Source organism: Xenopus tropicalis, chromosome 2, assembly GCF_000004195.4.
Source record: "Xenopus tropicalis strain Nigerian chromosome 2, UCB_Xtro_10.0, whole genome shotgun sequence".
NCBI lineage: Eukaryota > Metazoa > Chordata > Amphibia > Anura > Pipidae > Xenopus > Xenopus tropicalis.
In genome coordinates this window covers 62,275,868-62,289,248 of record NC_030678.2, presented here as the reverse complement: position 1 = coordinate 62,289,248, position 13,381 = coordinate 62,275,868, and the positions used below count along the sequence as shown (strand labels likewise).

The 13,381-nt window shown below is 38.0% G+C and overlaps 1 protein-coding gene across 2 annotated transcripts in view; it reads right to left on the bottom strand.

The window, feature by feature from the left end:
• magi3 (membrane associated guanylate kinase, WW and PDZ domain containing 3) overlaps nucleotides 1-11,230 on the bottom strand; it is a 129,067-nt gene extending 117,837 nt beyond the window's left edge. Inside the window, exon 1 of one of the 2 annotated variants that reach the window (XM_012955565.3) lies at nucleotides 10,587-11,230. In XM_012955565.3, the coding sequence (XP_012811019.1) occupies nucleotides 10,587-10,890 (304 nt within the window). In that variant the 5' untranslated portion in view covers nucleotides 10,891-11,230. 2 annotated transcript variants of the gene reach the window in all.
• Between the last annotated feature and the right edge of the window lie 2,151 nt (nucleotides 11,231-13,381).

The following is a 13,381-nucleotide window of genomic DNA, read 5'->3' as shown; positions in this document are numbered from 1 at the left end:
TTTATTGGTAGTAAAAAGTTAACTCATCACAGACAATGATTGCAATGGTTGCAGGAAAGAGTTATTTTACCCAAATTAACACTGTAAATCTGTCCATACACAGGCCTATGCATGGGGGCCTCCAGTCAGGCTGCACATTTGGTATAGCCAGCTTGAGGCATGGGGAGGGTCTCGCTTCAAGGCACCTGAGGCAGGGGCAAGCTAAGTTTTAATACAGTGCTTACATAAGCACTGTTTCAAATTTATTTAGTAAAAGCATGTCATTGAAGAGTTCCAGTGACCAGATCCATGCCCTGTTCCTGAACATGTCCAATAGGTGCATTTTTAGAAACGGTGAAAGGAATGCTGGCTTCATCATAACTTGTGGTTATCGATGTAGACTGTTCTGAATAGGCTGCAGCTTGCATATTGGCAAACAGATTCTGATATTCTATCATCTGACAGGAGTCAATTAATTTAAGAAGAAAAAATATTTTTCGATATTACTCTCAGAAACTAAATATAATCTTTCCAATGAAGCCGATGGTTCCTGAGTTAGAGATCTTATGAATACTATATGGCAGTGATCCCTAACCAGTGGTTCGTGAGCAACAAGTTGCTCACCAACCCCTTTGTTGTTGCTTTTATTGGCCTAAAAAAAGGTGTTGTTTTTATATTTCTGGCTTGGAGGCAAGTTTTGGAATCACAGCGACAGTCTTACTCCAAGCAGAGCCTCCTGCAGGCTAGAAGTCCACATGGGGCTACCAAATAACCAATCACAATCAGCGCCGGATTGGCGAGGCCGCCCCCATTCGCCCCCCCCCCGTGCATGCACATGACCATGTACATTTAAACTCACATACGGAGCAGTGGGGAGAGGTCCCCATTGCTCAGTACGGGAGCAAAATTTTGGGGCGGCATGCCATGTGGCTCATGAGTAAAAAAAAGTTGGCAATCCCTACAATATGTTTAACATGTTTACCAGTGGATGGGCAACTCCTAATTTCCTGCCTTGTGCTTATGGTTGAGGGGTAGTTTTGGTTGTCATTACTAAGATAGCTGCTTAACATTTTGCTTATTATTTTACTATATTTTAATATTTCATACTTGTGAGAAACAAATCTCTACATATGATGTATTTCATCTTATTGCTTATTATCAAATATAAAGTACAACATTTGCCCAGGTCTATTAAGAAATGGAAACCAATGATATACTTACTTGTCTTTAAACAGTTCACCAGTAAATGACACCTGATCATAAGCTGTGGGTTACTAGATCTCTTTCAGACTTTGCAGCATTTATTACAACTCAATGAACTATTTCAGAGTGTCCCTAAAGTTAAAAATAGTTGTCTGTCTAGCTTCGAACTAAACTCCCAAAATACTGTCTGACCCCAGCAGCTCAAATGGTCAGTTTGGTATTCCTGAGTAAGCCATATGTGATATTCAAATTTATGATATAATAGAAGCGCTTAGAAACATTACAAAATAGATTTAAAATGCCTAGGCACTTTAACTAGGTAAACTATGGATACATGGGTTTTGTTACTTGTATCTTTATATAGTCATGGAACTTCTTACAATTCCAGTGAATACTATTCAAATACACAGTGCTGCATTTCTTCCTGCATTACCCTGCGATATAACGCAGGTAAGAATGGGTGTGTAAGGGCACTTAATCATTTATTTAGCCACAGCGTGTGAACAAAGGAGAATAATGTTTCTGGTGAACAAGCCTACCTTTGTCAGATGCTTGTTCACCCAAAATATTATTCTCTTTTTCTCACACTCTGTGGCCAAATAATTGGGTAAAGCACCATTTTAAACACAATTTGGTGTGAATCTTCTATCTTCCTATACTGTACAAAAGGGTATCCAAGGGGATTCTGCACCACTACAAACAAATTGCAATGGTGTGCACATTACAAACTACTAATACTTCCAGAGGGCATTGGATAATCTACTTTCAGTGTTACTTAAATTGTTAAACATGTCTCAGTGGTTTCCATCATGTAGCAAAATGATTCATGAGCACTAAACAACAGGAATACCGAATGGACTACCCAGCTGGATGCCTTCTACCAAACTTGTAAACAAATGGCAAACAGAACACACCAAATATTTATTTAAAAAATGAAAAGCGTATTTAGCTTTTTTGTACACTTTGTATTCTTTGACCTTAGGTGTGCAGTAACACCTGGATCAGCAGACCTGCAGCTTAATAACATTCCAATCAGTGAGTCATGTCATGTGTTCATGTAAAAGCCTAACAAACTTCAATATTATAAAGAACAGTTATGTTATAACATCTTTTTAAATGCTTACCATTTAATATGATGAGTCCAGGTGCTTAAGCCCCAGACCTTCAGCTTAGGGAGCCAACAAAGGACAATCATGCAGAAATTCAGCTGGCACAACTCTGGATCACCAACAAAGTTATAGAAGCTTAGTTTATATTAAAAGCATTCCAAGTTTATTATGTTTATATACAATTATACATAAATTATGTCTTATGCATTTTGTGCCTCCCAGGGCTAAAATTAGAGAAACACTCACCAAGGGCTTCTATCTTGCACACTTATAGCCCACAAAATAATGAAATTAAGAAAATCATATCTTCAGATCATAACTTTTTGAATTTTGAAAGCAGATCCTACTTTATGACAAATATTAAATAATGGTTATAGATACATAAGCAGAAGAACTGGAATCCTGGGTAATAGATTGTCTCCTAGCTTCATTGAAACCAAAAAACCTAACAAAATGTGTCTATCAACAACAGGAATGCATAAATATGGCTCAGGACAATGCATCACCTGCAGTTATGTTAATAAAATTAGATAAAAATAGATATAAAATGTAAAACAACAGTTGCCAGGCATTTTTGTGAATGTTCAAATGGGTCTCTGTACTTTCTGATGGTTACAGGAAAAAACACAACAGATGGATTTCTCATTTAGGTACAAGGCAACCGGATGGATTCAATTTCGACTTTGATGTATCTTGTTATGTAGAATATCTAACACAGTAGAGTGCCAAATGACTTTTATATAAACCTTTTTACATTCACTACACAATTATATTTATTGTAACCAATGGGAATTCATGTGTCACCTACTCACCCACATCAGTAGAACCTACTTTAGCTCTGGTTATTTTTTTGTGAGTGCTCCTTGTCTAAATTTAGCCTATGATTAAGTGCCCTGGGAGGCACAAAAAGTATAAGACTATTTATGTATAATTGTGTATAAACATAATAAACCTTGGAATGCTTTTAATATAAACTAAGCTTCTTTAACTTTGTTTGTTGGTGATCTGGAGTTGTGCCAGACGAATTTCTGAGTGATTGTCATGTGTACATGTATCATGAGTACATGATAGCAAAGCTCTATGAGCCAATTATTAAAAAATACTACATAAAGCGAAAGCAAAAAAAAAAAAAATATCCACAAAAAGTTTGCTGGATTCCTTTCAAGTAACTTTGGATAGATTGATAGATTACTTTACACAGAAAACACATTTATGTAGAACTGTATACATTAATTTCAATACTATATCCAGAATCAAATTATATAAAACCTCTCACCTATGCCCATATTAATGAAATGATTGGTAAAACGCTGCAGTGCTGGAGCTATATAGACACCAGGAAATAAATACAGATACCAAAAAATGAAATGCATTGGTAAGGAAAAAACTAAGAAAGTAAGTAAACATATTCAGTTTTTGGACTCTTCAGGGTAGTCCTTGAGACAAATTTTAGACAAGCATTAGCTCTGTTAATAATAAGATCTAAAAAGAGCTGCATGGATGTTACCCGGAACACACCAGAAATATAATGTCCCACTGCAAAACTGCAAAGGCATTTAGTTAATTTAAGGATAAACCATATTTTAATTAACTCAGTAATTTTAACCCTGAGCCATCAAAGATACAAAATTACTAGTGGCAATGAATGCACACTGAAACTTTCATTAAATATGTAACACAGTTACCACTTGTCTCTGGGACAACTAAAATGTATTTAATCATACTATAAAGCCAAAAGTATTGACACTTTTGTGTATGACCCTGAACAGTAAAGTATTTTGCAGCTGATCAAAACCTGGAGCCTCAAAGGCAAATGGCAGCAATAAAGTGAATGCTTAGTTCACAAGTCATTCAGCAAATGGTTTGGAGCAAAGGTTGATTTGCATATTTACAATAGTATACAAGGTCAGAGATTACAGGAAAGGTAGTTTGCATTTAAAAAAAATTCAGGGCAGCTGGAGCAGAGATAGTGCCAGTTTCACTGTTTCATGTGTTAAACTATGACAGGAATGTACAGTTTTTAAAGGCTGCACTGAATTATTGGCTACAGCCCTGTTTGATTTAGCAGTTGTCTACCAGATAAATAAAAAGCATGTATACATATGTATGTGTGTGTATATATATATATATATATATATATATATATATATATATATATATAAAAGTTCAAGACGCTTGAAGTCGTGACAAGTTACTATTCCAATATTAATTTATTTTTTTTTTCTTTATGTTGTTTTTTATTTTGTACGGCTCACTACACCGCTACAGGACTTGATATGGGAGTTGCAGTTCAGCAATAGTGGGTTTTCTGTTCTACGTGTCTCTTTTCAGTTTCTTCACTTTGCCCGTTTCCTTATGATTTTCATTCATACTTTTAGGGTGCTTGGGTTTGTGTGTTGGTTACAATTACTGTCACCATACAAGGGTCAACATTTATTTTTATTTTCTTTTGCTGTATTTTGATTTTTTGTGATGTACACAGATGGGGGTGGGTTTAAGCTGACGACAGAGTGACGTCATCAGCCTGGTTTGGCGCCACTATGGGTTTATCAGTTGTTGTTTGTGTGTGTCTTTTCACTTTAAGGGCTCTGGTACACGGGGAGATTAGTCGCCCGCGGCAAAACTCCCTGCTCGCGGGCGACTAATCTCCCCGTGTACCAGAGCCCTAAGAAAGGCTGCAGCAGCAGCCGAAACGTTAGTTTGACGTTGCAATAAATAAATAATATTCTTTTTCTTCACTAAGCCCTGTGAGTGCGGCATTTTTGTTTTGCATGCTATAATATATATATATATATGTGCCTGGTTACCTTAAATGAGGACTCAAGGTAAAGGTGCAGTACCGTGTAAGCAAAGTCAAAAGTTACAGCATTAAGTGGCAGTCACTTTTTTTTTTTTAAGTTTAATTTCAAAAGTGTTAAAGTGGACATACATGGTCAGATTTAAGCTGCTGATTCAGATCGTTCAGACCGACTCGGCAACTTATCTACCATCAGGCCTGTACTGGGATTCAAAATAGGCCCTGGCATTTCAAGTACACAGAGGCCCAAAGTGTCCCCCACCATCCCAATAAATAGTGACTATCTATGGTATCTTACAGCAGCCCCTTCGGAATTTGCCAGAATCCACAGAATGCCACTCCAAGCCTGCTGCCTGTGCATGGGGCCAAAAATCGGGCAGATGTCAATTGGGCAGGCTTGATTTTCATACTGGATCAAGGACCACATCGGCTTATTGACACTGTCCTTGCTCGGACAGCTCCTATTGCCTAGAGCTAAATTATCAAATTAGCCAAATATTGCCCCCCCCCCTTAGATGGGCAAATCAAGAGAAAGATCTTCTCGTTTGTCAAGCACGCCAAAAAAGCAAATCTTATAGTATATGTCCACCATAAGCAAGATAGATGACACTGAAATCACTTCCCGCATGAATTCAAGCAGCAGTCAACAGCGCAGGGGTGTTATATGTGCACATGTAATCTATTTATCTACATCATAAGGACCAAACATAGAGTAACTTTTTTCCCTCTTTTCATTTAAGAAATAACAAAAACCAAAAGCACAGCTACAATGTGTAACAGGGTCTTCTAAAAATTAAAGGGTTAATCCCAAATGTCTGAATATAGTTGTTGTTTTAAGAAAATCTACAGTCATCAATAAAACTACATTTGTGCCTAACGCAGTTTAAATTACATAACTGCCTTAAAATTCATATAAGGTTTTGCAATTATAGCACAGAAAGCAGACTTTCCGAATCGTTAAGTTTTCATGCACTGCCTTCTTGCAGAGAGGTCGCCAACCACTTGGCCAAGACAACACATTAAATCAGGAGTTCCCAACCTTTCTTACTCGTGAGCCACAGTCAAGTGTAAAAAGACTTGGGGAGCAACACAAGCATCATAAAAGTTCATGGAGGAGTCAAATAAGGGCTAAGATTGGCTACTAGGGGCCTCTATGCACACTATCAGCTGACAGGGGATTTATTTGGTAGTAAATCTTGTTTTTATTCAACCAAAACCTGCCCCCAAGTCAGGAATTCAAAAATAACTACCTGGTTTGGGGGCACTGAGAGCAAAATGTTGCTCACAAACCACTGGTTGGGGATCACTGCATTAAATCACACACCATGTAGTTGTCAAATGCTGCTGTTCATGGCGCTTCCTTTGGCATGTTCCATTGACTGTCATAGACTGAGTGGCTGTGTTGCAGGCCAACCTTTCCCATAAGGTAGAGCATATTAAAAACCATGACATTTTTTTTTTTTTATATTAAACCATATCTGAAGTATTTTAATAATAATTGGACAGACAGCTTTACATGAAGATGAACATACTCTGTAGCAAAACTGAAGTAGGAGAGCACATTAGAACCAAGACCAGACAGGCAACCCTTGAACCCTGTAGAAAAGACTGAATAAACTTGGGATTTTAAATGCTAAACGAAAAACAAATTTATATGCAAATATAGAGATAATTACTTTTAAATTGAAGAGGCCACAAAGTGGACAAGAATGGAAAAAGACCAATCAATGTTAACCTTTGTAAACATTTACTATGTTGACAAAGAATTACATGGAGAAAAAAAAAAAGTTCAGTAGGAGCAATCCTATGCTACTACTGGCTAAAAAGACATCCAACTCATTATAAAACCAACTCCTTGATCAATAAGTATCACTAGTATCATCATCAAAACAAAAGCAGTAAAGAATTAAAGTCTATTCCATTAAGCAATCCCAGGAAGTCATTATTACAAATTCCTGATCAGAGCAAGCTATATTGCTGCATAGTGATTGTACCCAGGGAGGGTGCCCTGACATCAAGATCACATCAGGGACAAAGATTATCCATTTTGCTCTAGTCTTTAAGAGAAAATTGTGTGTAAGGCATCTCTTATTTTGCATAAAATAACAGCACAATTATTTTACAAAAGTAAATATGTATTAAGAGAAAAATGGTGGCAGCATCTCTTGAAAGAAAAGTTGTTTTTTACTAAGTTGGAAGCTTATTGGTCAATATAGGGGGCAAAATAACAAGATCCCAACAGCTCTTTTTATGATGATTAAAAAGGGTAAAATTATAAACCACAGAGATGTATTGCTTAGAAAAAAATTCTGCATTTTAAACACATGGGACAGCTACCTAAACAGACAATAGAAAGGAATGTACCAAAGCCTGTATAGCCACTTCAACCATCTCACATTTACTTGGCCTTTAGTGGTTTTTGTCACATGATAACTACCTGTCTCTTGACCTCTGGCATCAACAAGGATAAAGAGTAAAACAGGCAATACATGTGTCTATATTGGTTACCAACTAGATAGTAACATATTAGATAAGGTTAAAAAAGAGAGTCCAAGTCCAACTATTTTGACTAAGCACAAAGCATATATCCAGCTTCTCTCAGCCAGGCATTTTGGCCAGGCTGAGAGAAGTGGATCGGCTTGCCTGCACTCCTCTGAGTGCCTCCATTAAAAACTACAGCAACTGCCCAGAAAACCGCAAAAGTGGACGGTTCCCAGGCCAACCTTCGATCCTCTCCATGTGACCACACTCCTGTGGTTTTTAATACAGGCACACAGAGGAGCTTAGACAAGCGGATCTGTTTCTCTCAGCCTGGTTGAAAAACGTAGGGATGATTAAAGCGGATATATTCTTGTTATATTCTATATGTGACCTCGCCCTAACTGATCCAGAGGAAGGCAAAAAATAACCCCAACTGAAGCCTCTCCGATCTTCCTCAATCTGACCAGTCCCTTGATCAACTTTGTACTAAGAGTTCATTTAAGTAACTCTGTATTTTCAAAAAAGGCTATAACCCTCTCAATAACGTATTTGCCAACGGCATTATGGAGAGGGCTCCTCAGCTTCACAGCTGAAAAACCTTTCCACATCTTAAAAAACAATCTTTCTTCTAATCTGATGGATGACCTCAGCCTTCATGTTTGCTGGACCTGGGCCATCAATGAGGTGAAAACTTATTGACCCATGCATTGGGCCTCTGATGGCCTCCTCAGTATATATCAGACAGGGACCAAGTCAAGTACAGATGAAGAAGGATGGAAATTCTCAATATGTCTGCATGGGTCACCTATGTAATCCGATCAATGGCCTTGGGGCCAAAGCAGAGCAAGCATCTGCTTACTTGGTCACTTTTACTTGATTACTTGTCTGGCATTTAAGACTGTTTTTCCTATTTGTTTCACTCTCAGAGTCTGTTATAGGGACAATACCAACATTGTAATAACAGTTTACGTATGGTCTCCATTGCTTCTCAAGAGAGAATTTTCAGGGAAAATTCTCAAAAAGACACTACGGCTCATTTATAAACACTGGGCATAATTACACCTGGGCAGTAACTCATGGCAACCAATCCACTGATTGTCTTCAGCGTTCACTCTGTAGCTGGCTGGAAAAATCTAACCACTGATTGGTCGCTATGGATTACTGCCCAGGGGCAAATTTGCCCAGTGTTTATAAATGAGCCCCACTGAAAATTAAAAGAAATTGCAGCAGGCATATTTTGTCTGCAAAATTATTGTTAACCAAAGCTTTCGATTTCATTTTAATGGTGCATTTATTTTGTCCCATGTGCTATATTTATTGGCATGATTTTCGACCGTTCTCTTCATTTTGTTACTGAGACTTCATTATCTTTTCTCCAAACCAGGCACAGATGTTTATTCCCTATGGCAAAAGTTAATTTCAATCTTCCGTTCTGCTTAGCATATCAAACAAATGGCTATCTACCTAAACAGACAATACAAAGGAACATTTCATAGTTTAACAGGCTTCACAACCATCTAAATTACACACATACAGGTATGGAACATATTATCCAAAATATTCCACATAAGGGGCCTTTCCATAATTTGGATAACCATGCCTTAAGTCTTCTAAAAATATTTTAAACATTACATTAAACCAATGGGTTTGTTTTGCCTTCAGTGAAGATTAATTCTATCTTAGTTGTCATCAAGTAAAAGGCATGGTTTAATTATTACAGAAAAATGTCATTTTTAAATGTTAATTATTTTATTATAAAAGTCTGTTGGAGATGACCTTCCCGTAATTCAGAGCTTTCTGAATAATGGGTTACGGATAACAGATCCCATACCTGTAGTGTGTATTTATCAAATTTAAATAAAATTACAAAACCTTAAAGATTTTAAAAGGTATAAAAATAGGATCAAACTGGGGACAACAATAAGCAGAAATTTCCATCTAAGTAATATTTATATATGTAAAATAACAATGGGAAATCTTAAGGATTCAGCTCAAATGCTGACTGTATTAGTGATGCATGTGAAAGGATAATCAACAAACATACACTGCAGCAAGAGACAATACACAGGTTTGAAAAACAGTAAGGAGGAATATACGTCCACTAGGATTAATGATTATCTGTCAAAACAGGCCCCAGACTGGATATATATGCCCAGATGGTTGGGCAGTATGGAGGAAATCAGCCAAACCTCCTGACCAAAACTGTATGTATATCCAGCTTAATACCGAACTGTATGATATTGTTCACACTATGGCCCCTTAAAATTACCAATTTGTTCAAAGAACCACTGGTAAAATGTCACGAAACCGAGAATTGGATTGACTAATTACCCATTTTGAGAATTGTTTAGGGGTCACTGCTTTGTCCAAGCTGTACATAGCAAAGACCACACACACTTACCATCTAAGGGACCCAGAAGCAGATTTGCCACATAAAAGACTATTTATTATCTGTGTTTTTACTTAACTGCAGTAGTATCTGATATAGCAAAGTCAAATAAAGTGTATGGGAGAAAAAAAGGATTGCTAAACCAATGCAGTTAAAACATTTTTTTCTAGCTGAACAGTTGCCACTCAATCAGAACTGCAGGCCAGATGTTAACATAGACTATAAAATATAAAGATAAGGGAAACTGGGATAGCTTGGGAAATCCTGAGATTGAAAGGAATATCATTGGATTCTGCTGTAAATTGTAAAAAAAAAAAACCCTGAAAATCTGATAAAGTAGTAGCCCTGCTTCAATCCATTCATGCAAAACACAAATATATTATACAAATGACAGATTTCATGCTAAAATCTGGCGAAATCTCCTTAAAACAATAGGGAATAGCACCTTTAAATACAAGCCGCAGCATCTGCATGAATATGGGGTTTTTACCTAATATATTAAGTAATTAACAGTACAATTTAACACTGTCAACTGGCAAATGTTGTATTGGCCTAGAAAATCAAGCTTTTTTTAATTACTGTGGGACAAAAGTACCAAAGAGGCAGAGATTTGACATAAATAACTCACCAGGCTTGACTGTTTTCAGACGAATAGGTTCTCTGAAGTGCCTGATCACGGCCAAAGTGTCCCGGTGTGTAAGCCCACTAACCGGCGTTCCATTCACCTCCAACAATACATCCCCTTGGCTGGGCACTTTTCCCACAATAAAGCTGGCAACATCCTCTCTTTGGCGACCCAAATAAGGAAACTCCCCATGTTCTGCACCACCTCGGATCTCAAGAAGAGAGCATGGGTCCCCACCTACCCCAGATAACCCACATTCCTGAACTTTACTCAGCCAATGCTTCTTCTTTTTCAGAGTCTTTGACATGGTACCTCATACGGGCGAGGGCTGGGAGCCCTACTGAGAGCAAGAAATTCTAATTCAAAGAGTGAGGAGAAAAAGTCTAAAATATGAACAAAACGTCTGCTAATTACATAAAAGAAGCTATAGGAAAACAGCACGTAAATCCATAGCGCCAAACAGTCCCGCTTTTTGCAGGACAGTACCGATTTTTTTTTAACCCAGCCCGCAGTCCCGGATCACTGCTTAAACGTCCCGCAACGCCATTAATGTCCAGCTCCTTAGCTCCTGCCTGACAGCTAATCCCGACGTCACAAGTCTGATCTCGCAGTGACGCGGCACGTAGCCGCCTTGTGGGAGTGACGAGCAAGGACGGAGTACTTTTGTGTAACACAATCGTAAGCTTCTAGTAACAGGCGGGAGTCTGTGATGGACGCTGCAGGCTGGGAGCGTCCTTTTACAATTTGCTTTTCATCTGCTCGCAGCTCCTATTTTTGTCAGCGAAAAAAAACAAACCATTGTTTTCCCTGCCCCCCTACGAAAAAAAAACAAATAGATTTTTTTCCAATAGTTCATCAAAAGACCCTTTATTAAAGTTTATAGCTTCTAGTTGTGCCAGGGAAACAAGAGAAATATACACTTTACTTTCTTTGTGGTTACCAGCAAATATAGCCACGACCAGAGCCTGCTCTCAATATTTACAATTCATTCAACGTACAATTCATTTGTTTGTCTCTGAACAAAGGTCCAACTTGTGGCAGAGAACAAAAAAAAGAAAAACATTTTTTTTTACTTGTTGCCAAAAATACCTGACACTATCAGAGTCTGTTTTCTCAATCTGACCAGAAAAGTGTTTCGTAATAACTAGGGCTAGGTTACATTAAGCAATCTTGAGATTTTTCTACCTGTACTGGAAAGCATTTCTTTCTGTGCTCCCCTGCGGTGGCACTTTACCTGCGATCTGCACTTATGGTCCCTGTGTTAGTACAGCCCCATAAGAAAGAATAGGATGTGTTTCTTCCTGCGCTACTCTGTGATGGATAGCTGAAGAATGCCACTGCAGGGGAGAGCTGGAAGAAACACCATTGAAGAGCCCCAGACCATACCAGTCTGTCTGCAGCTTTTATTGGTTCATGTATGGCCACCTTTAAGGCTAATGCCACACTTAGCGTATGGAGCGTATTTTCGCCAAGCCGAAAAAACTCTTGCAGAGGGTATGCTCCATACGCTCAAAAAATGCCCCTACCTGTGCCTGCACCCGAATGAATAAAATACGCTCGGGTTTTTCCGCGAAAAATATGAATTCTCGTTTTTTTGGTGGGTATCGGCTACATGTGCCTGCACCCGAGCGTATTCCTTTCATTTGGGTACAGGCACAAGGTAAGCTGAATTTACAGTAGCGGGGCATATTCTTGGCAAGCATTTTTTGTCTCTCAGGTTGAGAGCTGAAAGAAGGAAGTAGAGTTCTGGCTATTATGTTAGACATATGGTCACTCTAGCCTTTATAGGTTACATTTTTGCCTAACTAACTATGTTACAAATATTTTTTATTATGCGCAGTCTATCCATTTTACCCAGTTTCTTTTTTAGATTGAACCTTTAAAGGAGAAGGAAAGTCATTGTGGCATTTTACTGCCAATAGATTAGCCACGATAGTGCAAGCTAGTACACTATATTTGTTCTGCAGAATGTTTTACCACACCTGAGTAAAGAGCCCTAGAAGTTCCCTCCATTTGTTTATGGTAGCAGCTACCATTTTAGCTTGGTCTCCGTAGCTTCCTTCTGCAGCTTTAGCACTTGGTAGCGTAGATCACACATTCTGATGGGAGGGGGAGTGAATTCTTATGAATTCTTATGGGAGGGGAGAGCAGTAGAAGGGAGCAAGCTGCGCAGATTCCTGCCCCGGGAGTCAAGGAGTACATGTATACACAAAAGAACTCTTACAAGCATTAAGGGGGCGGGGTTACCTTTACTTTAACTATTAGTTATAGAATGGCCAATTCTATACAACTTTTCAATTGGTCTTCATTATTTTACATTACATTATATGTTTTATAGTTTTTGAATCATTTGCCTTCTACTAAATCTCTTCAGTTTAAAAAAGACTATTCCTATTTAAGGCTATATTTTTATTATTATGGTTACTTTGTATTACAGGCATCGGACCACTTATCCGGAAACCCATTATCCTGAAAGATCCGAATTACGGAAAGCCCATCTCCCATAGACTCCATTTTAAGCAAATAATTCATTTTTCTCTCTAATGATAAACCAACTAAGATATAATTCATCCTTATTGAAGGCAAAAAGATCCAATTGGGTTTAATTACTGTTTAAATAATTTTATTAGCATACAAGGTAGGAGATTTACGGAAAGACCCCTTATCCAGAAAACCCCAGGTCCCGAGCATTCTGGATAATAGGCCCCATACCTGTACTTTTCTTTCTATCTGGGCCCTCTTCTTTTTATATACCAGTTTCCTATTCAAATTAACTGCTGTTCCATCTTTTTTTTAAT